This window comes from Triturus cristatus, chromosome 1_2 (assembly GCF_964204655.1).
Source record: "Triturus cristatus chromosome 1_2, aTriCri1.1, whole genome shotgun sequence".
NCBI classification, from domain to species: domain Eukaryota; kingdom Metazoa; phylum Chordata; class Amphibia; order Caudata; family Salamandridae; genus Triturus; species Triturus cristatus.
Window position 1 is genome coordinate 1,118,087,130 of NC_140580.1, and position 20,051 is coordinate 1,118,107,180.

General features: G+C 43.8%; 1 protein-coding gene across 1 annotated transcript in view; it reads right to left on the reverse strand.

Moving 5' to 3' along the window:
- Positions 1 to 20,051, reverse strand: part of PPP6C (protein phosphatase 6 catalytic subunit) — a 128,485-nt gene that overhangs the window by 84,559 nt on the left and 23,875 nt on the right. Inside the window, exon 2 of the mRNA XM_085613783.1 lies at positions 12,487 to 12,582. Within this exon, the coding sequence (XP_085469909.1) occupies positions 12,487 to 12,582 (96 nt within the window). The remainder of the gene's footprint in view (positions 1 to 12,486; positions 12,583 to 20,051) is intronic.

Genomic DNA, 20,051 nt, shown 5'->3' on the forward strand with positions numbered 1-20,051 from the left:
GATTGGACTGGATTTCTGTATACTGATCGACTCTGCATTGTAGGTGTTGAAGCACACTGTGTGGCAGGTTGTAGCACTCTGGACATCTTAAGGTCCTGGTGTCTTTATAATCCAGTCATCCAGGTAGGTATGGAAGAAAATTCTCATCTTTTTAATATGTACTGCCAAAAGCTCTGAAAAGGTTCACAGTGCTGAGTTGGGCTGAAAAGAAAAACTCAGAATTGGTAGGGGTCATTAACTATCAGGAATGTTAGAAATTTCTGATGCTCGTAAATAATAAGGATGTGAAAATATGCATCCTGAAGATTCATGGAAATCTCAATATCCTTGATCTAGCAGGGGTATATCAACTATACAACATAAAACTTCTCTCACTTTATTTGCTAGTTTGTTGTTCAAAGGTCTAGAATAGGGCGATGTTCCTGGATTGGTTCCTTCTTTCAAACTAGAAATTATCAGCAGGGGTGTGGAATTTAATAAAATATCTACTTTTCCATGGGGCAGGTTGATTCATAAATCTACTTGTCCTATAACAAATTCCACTTGTCCCTTAGGTGCCATGCAGTTCGGCGACAAATTATGGCGGCAATCTGCAAAATTCCCTTGCACATCAGACTTGAACCCAGCCATCAGAAATTTCGTAAACTCTTGAAAACATGGCTATTCTAATACTGCTTGACCGCACGGCTATCATCGGAGGATCTGCTGGCGCTATGAGACCTTCGGGTGATATATGCGCCTTACAAATGCCAATACATAACATATAAGAGCTCTGATATTGCCTCGCCGATTATGCCAGGGGTTCATACCAGTGTTTGAATACTTGAAATCCCCTTATGTTGCCACGTTTCCGCAGATCTACATACAGGGGCTGAAGGTAATGGTAAGCAACAGTTCCAGGGTTAGAATGCCCTTTTGAGTCTGTGCAATGGTTTAAGGGTTTTCAAAAATTCTTTTCCAATCTTTTTCCATACTGAGAAATGTTGTTACTCATGACAATAAGCAGACGTAAACCTTCTTCCAGAGTTGGGGAAAAAAGTGGTTGGAGGGAAAGTGAACTTGCATGAGCAAATCTACACATGCATATTTGCTCATTCTAAAATACAGTGTACAAATATTTTCTAGGAGTACTATTTCTTGTCTTACTTCTGTAAATTCTTAGGAATTCATGAAAGCTGTATAGCTGCATTAATGCATATACCATGGGTGCACTTTTGAGACTCTTTCATAACTGGGCCACTAATTTGATCTGGTGTTGACCATGACCTTTTGCATTTATTAAAATTGTCTCTCTCTCTCTCTCTCTCTCCATATCGGCTGGCTTCACTCGGGGTGACAGAATTCTGCGCTTTAACAAGGAGCATACCTGCACACAAGGTAGTTTTGTTCAATGCCATTAACTACTGTGGCAGTGTGTGCTGTTTGAGACCAAAATAATTTTTGCTTTTGCAAATATTTGTTATAATGGGGAGGGCCAGGCTGCTCCCACACCAATAAGGTTTACAAAACCCATGACAAAACAATTCACACATGGACAAAGCTAAAAAGCTGGCCACCAATTTCAGACCTACTGGCTTTGCCAATGCTTTTTTATTTTTGCTACCTGTAATCTTATTGAAACTAGCTACACTGATTTTCCATTATGAACATTTTGGGGAAATACTAGCATGCATCAACACAGGTTGCTAAATGATGCTGCAAAGAAATGGTACCTGAAATTTTACAGAAGTTAAGCAAAATGTTTTTTTCCTGCTTTCATTATTTTATGAACATTTTATTTTGAAAGCAAAGAATCATCAATCTTGCTTTCAAGCTTCTGCAAATATTTGCATCAAATCAGAGAGCATTCTGGGAGCATTACTCATAGCCTCATATTGCTAAGCTTTGAAAACGTGTGTACACATTTTTATACTGGATCCACTGTCAGTAGTACAGTCAGAGCTTACAACATTTACTTAGGGCGCTCACCCCAATAGTAAAGGCTTTCAATTAATGAACAATAAATACAAGTTTGAACAGCATTAACATATGGACAAAAATATTACCTTAACTGCAGACCTAATCCATAATGTGGTACTGCAAACTGGTAGCTTGTGCTGCAGGGGGTGAGGCCTACTTGTCACAAGGATAAAATACACATGAAAACTTGTTGCCCCCGATCCCAAACAATAGGTCCTGGCCGTCAGCTCTAGGAATTCTACATCCCTGATCAGGAATAAATTCTATTTTCTTTTTAGGGCAAAAGGATTGCCTTTTTGATTAGAAGAACACTGACCTCTAAATGAATTAACTTTCAATGGAATTAAGATGTGTTGTGATTAAATAGCCATTTTGTACTATGTCCAGCGCCCATCTGTCTGTTATTTTCTTCCACTCTTCCAGAGGATTGCTGATGCTTCACCCTAACAGAGAGGTGAGCTGGAGAGGGGGGATGGAGAGTCACTGCATGGCCAGTTTTCCATTTGTGGCCTTACGAGGATAAAACGTCCTCTAATGCTGTACCTAGTGATGGTATCGTTGCAGGCACTGAGGGGGCTTTAACCCTCGGTTGCTGATTTCACCAGTCATAGTGCATGTAATGATGTTTTCTGTATAACACATGTTTTTCAAGGCCCACAACAGTCAGTGTCTCCATCTCTGCTTACATGTGCAGCATTTCATTGCCTGAAAGGTCCCTGAATAGCGTGGCTCCAGAAAATCACAGGTTCAAAACGCACTGTTGAGCTTCTAGTTTCAAACCAGTAAAAGGGTCGGAGAGCCCGACCATGCCAGCAGCCATGGGAAGCTAAGTCACCTAAATCAGCAGCAGTACTAAAGTTGTATTTTATAATATTTTTATTATTTCTCAAATTTCTCAAAACAGGTGCGATGTCATTTGTCTAGTTACACAGATTTACTCACTTTCGCAATGAATCCATAATCACAGTGTCCCAGCATGATGTACCATTTAGGCAAACACAAAACAATCTGTTACAAGAACATTTACTGCCCATTTTGTTCACAGTTCCATTGCACCAAGAACCACTCCACAGTCGAGTCAACATCAGCAACATTCAAGCAGCAGCACTAAAGTTGATTGTAAACAATCATCTCCTCTGGTAGTACCACTTAGAAATCGTGCCTGTCCTCTCAAGGTAGCTTTTCATGAACCCTGGGTGTCTTCCACAATGACCGATCATACCATCAGATTCCGGAAATGGCATTGGCAGTCTTAAATATCAGTGGCTGACCTGCCACAGAACCGCATCTATTTTCTACTCTCCTTTTTTAAGAAGGTAGCGCTGAAGATGGAGACGCAGGGCTTTACTTCCTGGAAACAGGCACTATGACCGAGTCCAGAAGCAGATCAGCACCCAGGAAGAGGCTTTGTTCAAGCAGCTTAGGTTTCTTTAGTCAGTGCGCTGGAGCAGACTCTGATGGTAGACTTAAAAAATAAGTATTTCAGCTTCTAACAGTCTCGGCACCAAGAAAAGCAATGGATGTTCAGAAGCAAGGTGGTGAAGGACCTCAAGGAGGACTTTAATCTTTGGTTGGGTTGTTGAGATAGGGATGTTAAGCTTAGCAGTACCCAGACATACTTGAAGGTAGTGAAATCTATAAGGGAACCCCTCGTCGAAGAATCAGAAAGAAAGAGTTAGAGTACTGATGCACTGACAAAGAGGAATAAGAGTATGTGCAATGAGATCTTGAGTGGCAAGAAAATTGAAACAGTCCTGTAGATTTTCTATAACAAGTAGATCTTTAGCTTTGAGATTTAGAATACTAATGTGATGATCTAGAGTGATGTCACCTGCAATGAGAATTTCTAGGACATCTTCTTAGAGTTCTGGTTTTATCTATAGAGAAACTCAGACTCCTCAAATAAGCATCAGAAGGAGGTGCAAAAGATGGTGGAGACAGCAAAGATGTAGCCATGGATGTTATAGGCAAACAGGCTGAGTGGCTATTAGAGGTGCAGGAGGCACTGGTGCCGCAGACAAAAGAGCTGAAGGGCTCGAGGCGCAGGAGTATGAGCTGAGGCAGTGACTGCTGGAGAAATGTCGGAGAAAGCTAAAAGTTCCTGGAAGAGTCAGTCGACCATACATGGAACCCTCCTCTTTTTACTTTTACACACCCATCCTGCAGACAGCTGGAAATATCTACTGGGAGAAGTATCCTTTGACGTAGAGTGTCTCCTCAATGCTGATGCAGTCTTTAATGTATACTTCTGCAACCTACCCTCCCTCAAAATTAAACCAGCTGCCAAAGGCAAGTAGTCACTGGCCCTACCTCCAACATCATGGCCCTCAATGCCTAACAGGTGCGTCTTTTTGTCCTTCTGAGATGTTTCTCAGGACCTTCCACACAGAGGTCCCTAGAAAATGGTGAAACGAGAGAAGGGGAGTGAGTACCCTCTACACATCGCTAAGAACTTCCAGATGCTGCTTCTTCACACCTGCGTTGTTTTGGTAGTCATTGAAGCCTCAAATCTTCGCAGTCCCTCAAAGTGCTCCTGAATATCCTTGGACAACATTCACAGGAAAATTAACAGAAAATTTGCAGGAAGGCACACAATACAGATGTCTGTTTGGGCCTTCTTTCTCCCACAACTGGGACACTTAACAAAAAGTCAACCATTTGGTGAAGGGAAAATATTGTTTTTCTGTCAGAAAACAGAAACAATGTGCTTTTTCGGTCTAAAGACCGCAAGCAAGCCAGTTTTAAAAACTTTGGAAAGGTTTCCAAAAGGGAGGGGGTGGGCAATGGAGGGTATTAAAATGGTCAAATTCAGTCTTCAAGGATCCGGTCAACAGGAACTGGAAAAACAACTGGCTCAACTGCCACCTACAGGGCATGACTGGGATACTGGTGGTAAGCGATTCCTTAAAAAAAGGGTCCAGGCTCGCATTGAATGAAGACGCACTGCTCCGTGCTTCCATCAGGCTAGCAGATAAATCCCCTTCAATTTTTGGCCACGTGGAGCTGGCGAATGGTGGCCCTCTTGTTGACTGTGTGGTTCATGACCTGGTCTGGCACGGGACCGCTGGAGGCCCGCTGCGGAGGCACAACCTGGCCATGCACGGAGATCGAGGTGCAGGCCCAAAATGGCAGCCGCTGGGCTTTTGTGCGGTGTTAAGACCAGCAGTGCCAATTTCGGTCCTGGAGAGAGAGGACGTGGGTTGCTCACTTGCCGCCACAGTCGAGGAACATTTTCTCGCTCCAGAGGTGAGGAGCGAATCTGAAGCTGCAGAGCCGAACCTAGAGGTGGCACTGGGAAAGACTGGCATGGCGTCAGACGGGGGAAGTGAAATGTGGGCAAACCTGGGCCTCGTTTGGGTGAGTGCTGTGTCTGCCAGCCCATTTCCTAGAGGCCTACAACATGGGTGCTAGGGGATGGGGACCTCACAGAGGGTTCAATGCACCCGGACCTAGAGATTGTCGGCCGGACCGATAAGTGACTACACTGGTAGACTTTGACCAATGCTCTCCCCTCTCCCAAACCCATAACAGGCGGCCTGAGCACATGAGAATAAAATGGGAGACTGCAACTCTGATCCCACTGTCCCAACACAGGAACTGCAAAACACACAAGATGATGGACGGAATATTGCACATTGGCAAAACATTCACCCCCAGTCACAGATCTGGGTTTAATCCATCATTATTTTGCTCACCACGCCACCCCAGTTCAGACATGGCCATATGCAAATCAGTCTTGACCACACAGGAACTGCCAGGCACAGCCGACACTGGGAGGAAGCCAGAAGGTACAGGGTCAGCAACAAGAGGAGAAACTACAATACAGTATCCGAAGGGGATTACTTCAGAGGGTATAGTGAGGCCTACCCAAACTGGGGTTTCATTGCTACACTATGCCTGAGGAATTGTTGAAGTTCTTTGCACTAGACAGAGCACACTACATACCAACTAGGTGACCACTGCCCCATGGGGCGCAGCTAATGTCCATAGTGTCTCGCCTCCTGCACTTCAGGGATAGAGACTTGGGGGTTGATTATGTTGGCGGGCGGATCGCATGGTATGGCGGTGTCGATCCACACGCCAATTTCCACCGCCCGCCTCCCATTTCCCCCCCACCACATTACGATGGCGGGGGGACCCCGGCGGACGGAAAGACCGTCCGCTGGTCGACTCGTCGACCGGGCAGAAAAGGTGCAAGACACAGCCATCCATATTAAGATGACTGCGGAGATCAGCATTTCCATGGCGGCAATGCCACCATGGAAAGGCATGCGGATCCTGCATTTGGGGGCCCGTTGCAGGTGCACATGGGGGTACCTACAGTACCCCCCAGCATTTGCATGCACAAGGTGGCAGGCACCGCGCGGTGCCTGTCATGTTGTGCATGCAAATGCACAACATGCATTTTTTACCTCGCCGCGGGTGCTGCTTGCAGCACTGCCCGCCGCAAGGTAAAAATGCAGGATGCGCCCGCCAGTGTGGCGGGCGCATCCTAATGCCAACAGCGCCTATGGCGGGCGGTCCCTTTGTGATGGCAGGTGGACAACGCAATAGACCCCTTCGTTCTCCAGAAGGCCAGACAAGCTGGATCCTTTGTGGTCTCCAACCACAATGTAATTACCTTCCCAGGCTACACATGGGTGGTACAGAGGTTGAGAGTGTAATTTGTGGAAGCTAAGAAGAGCACTGAGGGATGAAGAACTGCAGTACATTATGCTAGATCAGGCCAGAATGAAAGTGGTGCTGGGCAGTAAATTATACTTTCTCACCAAAAGTCGAAGCAGCTTGGCTCGGCTCGAAAAATACAGGGCTGTGAGGAGAGTGGGAGAACGAACGAAACAGAGAGCGAGGACAAAGTGAAGGAGCTCAATAAGAGGCTGCAGCAGAGGCACAAAGAAACCAACAAGAGAACAGGGACAGGGCAAGGAGGTGGCTCGGTCTGCAGGGACTTTACTAGGCGGGAAGGATAAACCCTCAAGCTTGGACAGAATGGCATCAGAGGTATCCAGAATGAGTCCCATCTCTGAACAACAGCTGATGGGCAACAATAACCTCCTTGTCATCACCCCCATTCAGCAGAGGACTTGTATAACTTTGCAACAAGTGAGCCAGCACTGAATGGAACTAGGTAAGGTGAGACTTCTGCAAGAGACATTGGTGGTGGCCAGCCATGCGGCCAAAGAGAGAACTCCAAGAACACGAAATGGTAAATCAAAACTCTGCCCATTAGCATAGCATGGAGTGGCGATAAGCAGAAGTACTTTATAGTTTGTGTTACCGGGCAGATGACCAGTTCCCATTCGCCCTGGACGTTGGGGATTGTTTTAAGTTCATCACACTAAGCCCGACATCTCCGATTGCTGTTAAGATTCCCTTATGAAGGGAAATGGCTATTTCAATGTGCAGAGGTTAACATGGAACGGGAGGAGTAGTGGGACCAGATGGGAGTAGGAGGCACTACAAATGCCAGGCACAAATACCTACACACCATAACATGGAATGTTAAAGGGATGGAGTCAGCACTTAAGTGATATAAAATACATGCGTATCTGCGTAGGCGAGGGGTAGAGATAGCATTCTTACAGAAGATGCATTTAACAAGACTGTAGGCTGATAAGCTTCATAAGAAACAGTACGGCCAAATATATGTAATGGACTATTCTTCTTTTGCCAGAGAGGTGTTGATCTGGATATGCCCAGGAGTCCAATTTGTGGTCACCTTCACTGATCTAGATGGCAAGGGCTGGTATGTGTTTACCATGGGTAACCTAGACAGAAAGACCATCATGCTGTGAGGGATGTATTCCCCAAAATCAAGTCTATTACATGTTGTCGACCTGACTGGCTGATAAGTGGGCACACCCATGGTACTAGGTGGGGACAAGAATTGTGTGTTGGATGTGACACTACATGAAACATACCACCAACCCGCTCCGCAGAATGCTGTGTCAGCAAAATTGGCACACATGCTCTCAAGAGGATTGGAAAACTGGCAACTAGTGGATGTTTAGCACACGGAACATCCAAGAGTGTGAATACTTTATTCGCCTTTACATGAAGTACATGATAGCCTGTATAGAATTCTTGCCTCTAGAGTAGGGAATCCGACGTTCTCTAGGGCGGAATATCTGGGACGCACAATCTCCGACCACAATCCACTCTTGCAATGTCTACACTGGGGCTAACCCACACCAACTATATCATTGTGGTGACTTCATGGGGCCGCCCTCGAAGACCAAATGTTCTGAGGATTGTGAGATGTGATAACACACTGCTTTCAGGAAACCACTAACACAGCAGCAACAACACTAATGGAGTGGAAGGTGTTAAGACGGTGGTGAGGGGCCACTGTGTAAGTGCAACGGAAGGGAGCCTCAAAACCCTGGAGAAAGAGTTGAAAGCCATGGATATAAAGTTTAGAAATCTAAAAAAGACTACGCTCTTTGACAGAGTGCAATACTGGGTGCAACCAGGGAACGATACACAGTATTGGTAGAGTGTCTGTGATGCCTCCACTACATGGACTATTTGACACAACATCACACAGAGGGTGACAAGGTAGTTAAATTACTGGCCTGGCTCGCCAGGCTGCACCGAGGCGGCGCCATGATCACCCAAATCAGGGACTCGCAGAAAATTACCTTTCAAGCATAAACAGTGTTTCTCGACTATTATGTGGCGCTATACCAGCCACAAAAGGAGGCCCCCTGAGCAGGCAATAACAGATTACCTACAGTGAGAAGCCTCAAGTACAGTCCCTGCTATAGACAGGAAACAATTAGATGCAGTGCTAATAGAACCTGAGGTCCCAGCTTGTATCAAAGACAAAGCCAGGGGCAAGGCATCAGGGTTTGAGCGGTGCCAGGGTCTGACAGTTTGCCAGTAGAATTCATACATATTCAGGCCTCCTAAGCATGCACCTGACAAGATTATATGCGAAGCGCTGGAGGAGAGAAACCTACAACTGTCTGTGTGTGACACACTGCTGGTCTTGCTTCCCAAGCCACTGTTAGAGCCCCTTGATAAATCTTATAGGGCTCTATCAAATACAGAATATAGAATTTTGACTAAAGTGTTAGCTAAGCAACTACTACCTTTGATGACTGGTCTGATTCACCTAGACAAATCTAATATTCGATGCCTTTTTAGGGAACTTGAGGAGGCGTTGTCCATAGACAGTACGAAGGTCATAATACGGTCAATAGACCTTGAAAAGGCTGTTACACTGAGGTGGAGAATCCTCCTCAGAGTTCTTCATCATATGAACATGGAGGCTTGAAGGGTCGATATGGACAAAGTGGACCCAGTTGCTATATTCCCACCCTACCGCGATGGTCTGTCCCGGAAACATCATCTCCTCCGCTTATGAAATATGTACAGAGGGAACAGATCGTGATTCCCGCTATCCCCACTGCTTTTCGGATTTGTGATAGAACCCTTGGGGGAAACATGCAGACAGGGGGAATACAGTTGCGTGACGGCAGGGATACCAACTCACACTAATTGGGGGGAGAACATGTGCCTTCTCAGGGGCGTCGTGTGGTGCACCTGCATGTTCCAGTACTTCATGGTGCGTGTCTACCACAGCAAAACCAATGTAGTGGAGGGCAATGTGGGTGTGGCACTGTAGGCCCTTAGGGACAGCATCACCTTTTGACAAACCCTGCAAATCTCGCTGATGGGCAGCACAGTACTTTCCAAAATGATAATGCTTTCTACATTGCTTTATAATTTTGTTAATTTACCAGTGTGGATTAAGCCCGATGCCTAGATACCGAGACGCTATGCTAGGAGACATTATTTGGGGCGTGCAATGAAACAGGGTGAAAACACAAATCTTGAAAGTCCCTATAATGGAGAGTGTACGAGGGGCACCTGATTGAGGCTTACCACTTGGCCTCCCAAGTACAGTGGTTATCCCGGTGGCTAGAAGGGTGAGACAGAAGAGAGCTGGCGCAAATGGAGAGTATCAAGACGATTGATGATCGCATAGCTCATGCCCTGTGTTGGAATGTGGGCCTGCAGCAACTACCCAAATTGTTGAAAGTAGCTATCAAATGTTGGCATAGAAGTGCCTTTAAAACCAAAATGGTGCCTTTATTTGCACTTACAATCCCCAAAAGGACTTCAAATTTAGAAAGAGTGCAATATAATCCAAAATGGTGTTCAATCAGCCTGAGAAAAGACAGGTGTCGACAGCAAAATCAGCAGGCAGTGCGGGTGCCTAACCCAATGCAGTCAAGAGACTGGCATTGGAAACTTTAGGCTACCATCTTAATGGTGTTGCAGAAGAGTAAGTTTCTTACCTTTTGTAATACTGTTTCTGGTGGACACTAACTGCAAATTACTCACCAAGTGGTTGTTGCATCTTCTGACCGTAAAGACTGTGTTCTTCATTGTGATCACTTCAGCTCGTCCGGTTAGAGTACTCTAGGATCTACTGGCACAACCTCCCTACACTACCCTTTTCCAGAAAAAATTGTGCGGAGTACTCTGGTGGCCTCTTGCCAAAAATCATGACCAGTGTTTTTACCAAGCATCATGCATCAATACAAGAAGCAAGGTTCCATTGGTTGGGCCACAAAAGATCTTTAAGCTTCTACATGGATTGTACCAAAGAAAAGGCGGGGGGGGGGGGGATAAGTGTTTTGTGGGGTTCTCTGGGGTGAAGAAAGGCAATGTTGTGCGGAAAGACTCTTGAGGTGGACAGTCCTCTGCATTAAGATCAACTACACATTGGCAGGAAGGAAAAAAAAAAAAACAGTCTCTGGAATTCCAATAAGGCTAGGCTGTCACTACTGTGAAGCACCATTGCCTTGACAATTAGGTCTGAGGAGTCAGGTATTTCGACCATCAGGTCCTGCAAGTTTTTTGGTCAGAACCCACTCCACAGACTCGCCATCTTCAGGAGGCACTGCTTTGGTATTTATTCTAAATCTGTGGTTAGAAGTATTCATCATAGGAACAAGTTACTCACCTTCAGTAATAGTGTTTCTGGTGGATTGCCACCTGCCCTCCCATCTGCTGTTCTGTGGAGTGGTCTCTTTTTACCATCTAAAACAGCTCTTTTTACCATCTAAAACAGTCCCAAATTAGAAGTCTGCACACTGGTACCAACAACTGTTATGCGCTCCGAATCTGATGGCATACTGGCGCCAGCGCGCACAGGTGACGCTTATATGAAGCTCCATTTTATCACTTCCAGGGCTTAAAGAACCTAGGTGGAGTTGCGCAGTGCCACCTACCGGGGGGTGGGAGTACTGCTATGAAAAGTTTGAATCCACTCTGGCACTTGGGGAATATTCTAAAGGTGAGGAATATGATGCAAGAAAAAAAAAAAAAAAAAAAAAAAAAAAAAAAAAAAAAAAAAGGTATCCATCCGAATAAATGGGTCGCAGAATGTTGAGCAATAACTTGCATATCCAAATTAACAAATCCCTGATCAGGTACCAAAACTTTAGGACTTCAGAGCAGACTGAGAGTGTTGAGTAATGCAGAGGAGGTTGATAATGTCCCTGGGCCTGATGCATAAACTCGAACACTCCTGGATTACACAAATTCCAGCAGAGTCATAAAGAAAACTGGTACCTCTGTCAGCCCTAGTCAAACACAAAAATAAAGGACCCCAACCAAGATAAAATTGGAGGATTTAAGAGCATAGAGTGTGTCCAAATCTGGCAATGCAGTGAAATTGGTGCTTGGGAGACAGAAGACCAAAGAGAAAGTAGCACTACAGGAGGCAGAAAAGCTTAGGTTCAGCATCAGAACCTCAGTCCTACCAAATGTGGGAGTACAATGCGTGGTTATCTTTTGAGATGCAAATCCCTTACCAGAGCAAGGCCTCTAACAAGGTGTGAGGTGCATCTTAGATGTGCGATTTTAAAGGAGTCAAAGAAATGCAACAACTATGTTTCGGTAAGTAGATCAAGAGGTAATGGAGGTATTAATACAGTCTGCAGCTTGTGACAATCACTATTCACTGTGGGTTACACCACCAACACCTCAGGGTGCTTCTCTGCCACTTCTGGGTGGTCCTATTAGGCAATGTACAAGACCTGTTTCATTATTCTAACACCCACCACCTGGACCAAACAGAAGGATAGGGATACTCTCCTGCCCATTCATCGGCGGATGATAAGAATGTAAAGTGAATGCATATTGCAACCATATCGCTCTGCTCCATGCCATACCCAAGCAATACAACATGTTTAACATGACACCCTTGGAGCACCACACCGAACCACAAAATAAGCCGGCACTCTTCTAAACCATGCACAACAAAGATAGTAGTAGCCTCTTACCTGACTACACAGAAGTACTGCAAGATCTGGTAAGTTATAATCGAACTACTGAAAAAGCAATGCAGTACAGTACAATAGCCCAGACTATTTTTAGAATGTGGGTTCCTTCTTTTATTGAAGTGTACTTTTCCCACTACTCAAACATTCAAAGCATAGTGCAGCTCACTAACCCAAAAATAGGGAATAATGATTTGTGTTCAACGGTTGTGTAGTAAATCGAAATTACCTGTCCATGTATGTCACCACAAACTGTGACTGGTGTAGAAACAGGCTGCACATTAGATTCTTCCAACAGGAGGTCACAAACGTAATCGCACAATCGCTAGAGGGAAAACAAATTAAAGCGGTTACTGGAAATCTAAGTTTATAAATCATAAAATAGAGAAACATGAAATAGACCGAAATGATATCCTTAATGTACAGCATAAGTAGCTAAACTAATTGGATTTCTTGGCCGTGGCTTTACTCTTGAAAGGTTCTATTCTTGTGACAACTTCTTGCTCTGCTTAAAGCATGTCTTTAACATAAAGCTCTGCTGATTATAATGACTGGAACAATTTGCAGATGAATGTTTCCTAAGGTCACAGAACCTTTTTTTCCAAGTTTGGATTCACAAGCTAAAGAAAACACTGAATTTCGCAAAACTCCCTTGATAAGTAGTTTCAAATTCAGTTTCTCACACAAAAAAAAAAAGATTTAGCACCCCATACCTCCACAAAACCACTTATAAGTAGAATCTGCGTTTTGGGGAAAATATTCCAGCTATTGTGCACAATAACTGTTGCCAAATGAACCGATATTAGCCAGTAGCCTAAATAATAAGTTGTGCACTGGCACATCAAACCACCAATATTTAGTCAAGCCCCTCTATTAGAAAAACATAGATGTACAGAACTTTACTAAGGCTTCTACCTGCAGTGACCAGTGCAGTCTTACATGCAGCTATTTAAAAAAAAAATGTTTACAATGGGGCTACCTTGGTAATTCATATACAGACTAACTACATGTATATGCCAGATCCATTTTTTTTTTCAAAAATACAGTTTTTTTATTGAAATCTTAAAACAAACTGCGATATCGAGTTATTTTGTTTTTTAATTAAAAAGACAATATGCCAAATCAATCATAATAAAATTACTTAAGACTGGAAACCCCACCCTGGGACTAGTTTTTATTAAATTAAAATAAGCAGGGAATTGTCCTCCTGTACCTAGACCATACGTGATTGAAAGGCTGAACCCTGCCTCTTCAGGAACTAAGCACAGCAGGCACATCGGTGAATCGTTTAAGCAATTTGTTTTTATGTGGATCACTGGTCAACTGCTGGCGTGAAAACTCTGGTTTCAGATCAGTTTCTTGCATTCATTGAACATCTTTGGAGGTTGGATGTTATTCTATTTTTTTTACATTCACTCCAATAAGAGTATTTCTTTCTTTGATTCAATGAAGGCATTCCTTTGCTCACAACTGCCCCAAATTATTATGTGTAGAAAATGTGCCCCTTCTGCTGGGTCACCCTCGAGTTTCTGCTTCTTGCTGGACCCTATACTTTTCCTAGCTGTAGAACTCTGTGCACCTGATGACCAATGATAAAGTACCTGTGCTCCCCCTTTCAACATGGTGAAGTTGGTATACCACTTGTTGGCATTTTTCTCTTACCTGTAAATCCATATTATATGGTACAAAGGGTACCGGTGGCCTGCACGTTATATGTCAGAAGTGGTCTGCAGCACCCCCTGTGCCCTCCACTACAGTGACAATGCAAATATGATTGCAGGCCGATCATTTGTAGCCTGGCTGCTGCAGTTATAAATTCAACCTGTCAATATAACCCCTTTTGACAAGTCAAGACCTTCCTTATAAATGTTTGTAAGTTACCCATATGGAGGCCTTATTGCCCATTAGGGAATGAGAATGGTAAGTATAAGTAGGAATTTAATGTTAAACATGTCCTTACAGTGAAAAAGCCCCAAAAGCTATTTTCACTGGTTGATCTATAGGAACACATTTGGCAATATCACAATTAATAATACCAGAAAAATAATTTAGGTTCCCCTTATTGGATTTTAGGCATTTTATTATATTTTTCGAATTCATTTAGGGATTTTCATTGCGTTGTATTTTTACTTATTTGCTGTGTTTGGTACTGCATTAAAAAAACTTAACTTATAACTCAGAGTTAAACCTATCTGTTCTATGCCTTGGCTACCAGTCGGTTGAGCTTGGATTTATTTAATAACTTTTGAGTGTTCATACCGGCAGGAGTTGCGATTGTAACTTGGTGGGTAGTCAGCCACCCCAAATAATGATCACATTTCTTACACTGTGCCTTTTATAAGTGTCTATCCAGTGGTTGGGTAATGTCCAAAAAGGATGATTATCAGATCTGTGTGTTCTGCCTTCTTGATTCCTAGGCAATTTCTTTCTAAAGATCTCTTGCAGATGACTAAGAAGCAAGGAGGTTTAGCTTAGAAACAAACAGGAAGATCTACGAAAACAGTGACACCGTTATTAAAGTGATGAGGCCCTTTTCATCCTCCTGTCTTGAAAGCACCATGTCGGCCCCTAGCCCTCATCCCAAAGAGTCAACAGACAAACCCTAAATCATTCCTCGGACTCAGAGAATTCTGTGTAGAAAGCACACGGCACCACTCCACTGGGCATTATGCAAGGTACTACAGAAGCAATGCAACTACCATCCCACATACATACCTCTCCAGCCATGTAAAAATCCATCAGGCTACTTCACAAAAAATGAGAAGAAAGACACAAAAGCAATTCTACCAGAATATCAAGAAAAGGCAAGCTCTCCTAGAGTCAAAACATGAGACCCAGAGAGGATCAACCAACAGAGGATCATCTAAGAATTATATGCATTTTTTCTTTAATGTCCTTCTATAGCCCTGCTGTGCTGAAAGAAATTAGAATATTAACTTGCATTAAGTGAGTCAGTGGGGTTCTGTAGGGCTACAAAGACAGAGAACTAAACATTACAGTAGAATACCAAACTATGAAATGCTGAAAAGTGGGAAACTAAGATGGTTTAAGGAATTACAGCTGGGTAAGGGAGATATTGTGAGATAGACAGATGACAGTAAAAATGTGATGTGATGGCACTGTGCTTCTCCCAAGCTAGTTAAGAAGGGAGTCTGAGGTGATGTGTTTTCAGCATTTTTATTCAGCACAACAGGTTTAGATCAAACAGTTCTAGAACCTGTTAGGAGCACCAGAGATGCATCGATTCACTTCCGTTGGCACCCGACAACTCACTGTCCACCAGAGATTGTGAACACTTTGGTTAGAGAAGAAGCTCTACTGGAAGGGATTGATCTTCCTAAGAGAATGAAGAACAATGATAGCTAACCTTGTTGACATGGAATGATAAAAATAACAGGGTGGTGGGATCAATGGTAACCATGGAATTTTTCTGTGGGGCGGAGAAAGGGGCAAAAACATACACATTGTGATCAAAAGGGAATTAAGAACTAGTGTATGAAAAAAATTAACTTAATTTAGCCAAGGAAAATTGTTAAGTCACTGGTCGAATTTCAAAAGAAGAGGATGGAAACGTCTTTGATGTCAGAGGTCTTTGAGAAGAGTGGTGTCTTGCCTGCAGACTTATGTCTGGGGGCACTGGAGTATATCAGTGAAGGGCTGAAAGGCTCGAGACATGGGTTATATACATTGTCCAATCAAACTTAGGCCTTGACAGACACCACTTGTTATTGGTGAGCTATCTGAAATATTGTTTCTAATCTTGACCAACTAGTTGCAGTGCAAGGGCAGACAAGAGACAGATCTTTTAGAACTTGAATATAGAAGTTTAATCTTTGGTCAAGCATGGTACACAACTGTGAGAATCGACCCTGCTGATCATCATACAGAGGACAAGCAGTACTAGTACAACTGGTTCACCCCATCTAGAATGAAGTGCAGCTTTAGGGTTGGCATCTCCATGCAGAACTCGGTCATAAACCCAATTAATACTTTGTTAGATGAGACACTGTGTTCAATGACTTTTCCTAAACAAGGCAGGTTAGAGACAGGCCTGAAATTAGCTAAAATGTTGATGTTCACCTTCATGTTTTCAAGAATGGAGCAACCTAAACTGTTTTAGTGAACTTGGGAAGCTCTCCCAGGAGACTGAAGCATTGATCAAACATTTTATCAAGAGAAAAAAGTTTGACTTGATGTAAGCTTGAATCATGTCTCTGTAGAAGTTTGACGGTTTGAGAGGTTTTACTAGTTTGGCATGGACAGACATGTCCCACGTGGCCGATGATTTGGGAAGGCGTTGTTCAAGATGGGGAGTTTAGTGAGTTTTCTTCCCTCTGATGGTATTTATTTTATTGTGACCTACTCATTACGTTTAGTGGTTATGGAAGATTGTGCAAACATGCCGAAAAACATGGCTTTGCATGGGTGAATTTGAAAAGGGTGCCCTCAAGACTGAGAAAACTGAGACTTGCTCCTGAATGGCTTTGGTTGTCAGACGAGAATGCATTAAAGAGGAAAGTCCTGTATTGGATGCATTTAATTGACAAAGACCACCCAGGGATTAGAGCCTCCTGAAGGTCATCTTAACGAGGAGCAAACCACAAGTAGAGGAACTTAGAATAACATTGGACGAGGGAAGGAAGGCCGCCTTGATTTTGTTAGATCTGTCGGCGGCCTTCGATACGGTTAACCATGGAATCCTAATTGGTAGATTAGAAGAGTTGGGATTCCAAGATACCGCCATCACTCTACTATCATCATACCTAACCAACAGAACGTTTGTTGTAGAAATGGATTGACTAGCTTCCAAATCCTTCAAACTGCCATGTGGCGTGCCTCAGGGTTCTTCCCTGAGCCCCACCCTTTTTAATATTTATGTGGCTCCTCTAGCAGCAATTATCAGGCAAAGTGGCTTCTCGGTTGCTTCCTACGCCGATGACACGCAGGTGGTGGTATCAGTGTCAAATAATATTGAGGAGACAGCAGACTGTTTTAATACCTGCATGGCACAGATCAATATTTGGATGCAGAAAAACTGCCTCAAATTAAATGGCGAAAAAACAGAGGTGTTGATACTAGGGTCAAAGACCTCCTTTTGGTCCCCAAGATGGTGGCCGGCTGATCTAGGTGACTGCCCAGTTCCTGTCACAAAGGTCAGGAACCTAGGTGTAATATTTGATGAAAGATTGACGTTTGAATGTCAAATCAATAAGCTTGCCTCCAATTTGTGGGGCATTTTAAAAATGATTAGGAAGATCCGTCCTTTCATCCCCTTGGACGCACTAAAAACAGTGGTCACAGCCCTAGCGTTATCACGACTGGACTACGGCAATGCCTTATATGTGGGACTTCAAACACAGCTCTTGCTTAGACTTCAACGAATGCAGCGGCAAGAATGATTCTTGATATCCCCAAATACGAATCTGTCTCCCATCGACTGAAAGACCTCCACTGGCGTCCAGTGGGTAAAATAATTATATTTAAGTTGCAATGCCTGATATATAAGGCGCTACGGGGTAAAGGACCACTGTACTTGAGAATACATCTTAAGAAATATATGCCAGTTAGAAACTTAAGGTCAGCTCAGGCACAACTACTGTCAATCCCCAGGTATAAGCAAGCTCGCTGGGGGAGCAGGAGCTTTATGTTGGGAACAGCAAAGACCTGGAATTCCCTACCCATGTCGATAAAAAACAGCAAGTCATTAATGTCATTCAGAGGGGTGCTGAAAACATGGTTATTTAAGAAATGAAGGTCATAAGTATAGTTAATCTGCATAGTCAGCATACCAGTCGGTTATAGCGCCAAGACGCCCTCGGGCATACGTGCGCTCTATAAGTCTGTAAATCAAATCAAATGTGAAGGAAGTTACCCTGGATACGTCACTTCAAAGATGTCTTAAAACCACAGGCAAACACACAGATTTCCAGAGGTGCTACATTTCGGCTAAGCCTCTAGACTGCATCGCAATAAGGATTTTGCCAGTGGATGAAGAAGTAGCGCTTCATAAGGTTAATAACTTAACATTTAGGGGACTTTGTTTCAAACCTTAACTCTAGAAATTCCAAACCGCCAATAAGTGAGACTCCTCAGACCTTATCTTCTCAAATCAATACATCACTCACATCTCTGTGCAGCCAATTAAGAAGAAATCAGAGAGAGAAAAAACAAGCATTTACAATGCAATGGTCTCGGCAATATTATAGGTAGAGCTATTGGTATTGTTCATTATTTTTTTATCATTTTTGTATCCCTAAATAAATGGCATTGTCATTTCTATTGGCATTAGCTTTTTTTTTGCATATGTGATACCTATTGCTTTAGCAGAGAGAGAGTGAGGTAGTGAGAGAGAGAGAGAGAGGTATTGAAATAGAGAGTGAGGTAGTGAGAGAGAGTGAGGTAGATAGAGAGTGAGATAGAGAGTGAGGTAGATAGAGAGTGAGATAGAGAGATAGAGAGAGTGAGGTAGTGAAAGAGTGAGGTAGTGAGGTAGAGGGATGTTGAGAGGTAGTGATATATAAGCATAGAGTGTTGTTGTGATGTAGTGAGATAGAGAGAGAGGTAATAAAAGAGAGTGAAAGTGAGTTAGTGAGATAGAAAGAGTGAGGTAGTGAGATAGAGAGTGATTGAGGTAGTGAGTGAGAGAGAGTGAAGTTGTGAGGTTGTGAGCTAGAGAGTGCGGTAGTTATGTTTTGAGAGAGAGAAGTTGTGAGATAGTGAGTTAGTGTGATAGAGTGGAGTAGTGAGGTAGAGAGAGTTATGTAGTGAGAGAGAGTTAATGAGGACTAGTTCTTTTAGAACCTGCCATTCAGGTTCTGCACTGGGAGAATGTTCCTACCCCTCTGGGCATGAGATGAGCTCAGGCAGAAGCGTGAGGAATGAGATCGAGCAGGCTATGGCTCCAGAGGTCAATTACGTCAGACTGGTCGGACAATAGAGAGGAGGTGAGCGTTTCAGAGCGAAAGAGAGGTTTAATTTTGATTCAAGAAATGTGTTTACTACTACCGTTTGTCGACCAATTTGGAAAGTTGGCACTAACCTTACCTGCTGGTAATAGTACTTCTTCTCTTTATTCACCCATACCTTGAAAAGGCCTCTTAATTTTGGGGCAACCACTATTAGCTTCTCGAGCAGGGGGAAAAAGGACTTTTTTATGTTCTCTGTATTCAGAATGATTTAGTTGACGTACTTATGAAGCACAGGAGACTAGCTGGCCCTCAGTACTAAGCCGGGACCTCTACTTCACAAGAAGACCTCCGTAGGCTACACCCACTCCTTAATCCACTGATAGATCCCTCCACTTTTCACATACTTGAAGCACTCAGTGGGGGGGGGCACGGGGTTGCTGGTTGGGATTAAGGTGTATTGGCAGAGGCAGTCTGGGAAGCTCGCGGTACATCGCGCCCTGCACCTCTCGCTGTGTTACCCTCCGCTTTATGCTCCTAACAGGATGTAATACAGCCAGTGGCACAACAGTCGAGCCACATAATTTTATTAGGAACGGGGAGATTAAGTGCTTTGCCCAGAATCACAGGATGTTGTGTCCCTGCCGAGACTCGAATCTGGTTCCCCAGCTTCGAGCTGGACCACTCTGGCCATTATGCAACATCCTCTCCGTGTAAATTATTACTTCAGGTGCACCTGTCCAGTCGTTTAATTCGGAGCAAATCGTGCCCATAGCTCCTGGGGTGCCGTGTGCTGGCTGAACAAACCGGCCCCTGTCGACTTACAAGCCTGGCATCCCGAGCTGGCAGTGTTTAATGCCACTCTCGCACTGACCGGCCCAGAGTCTCG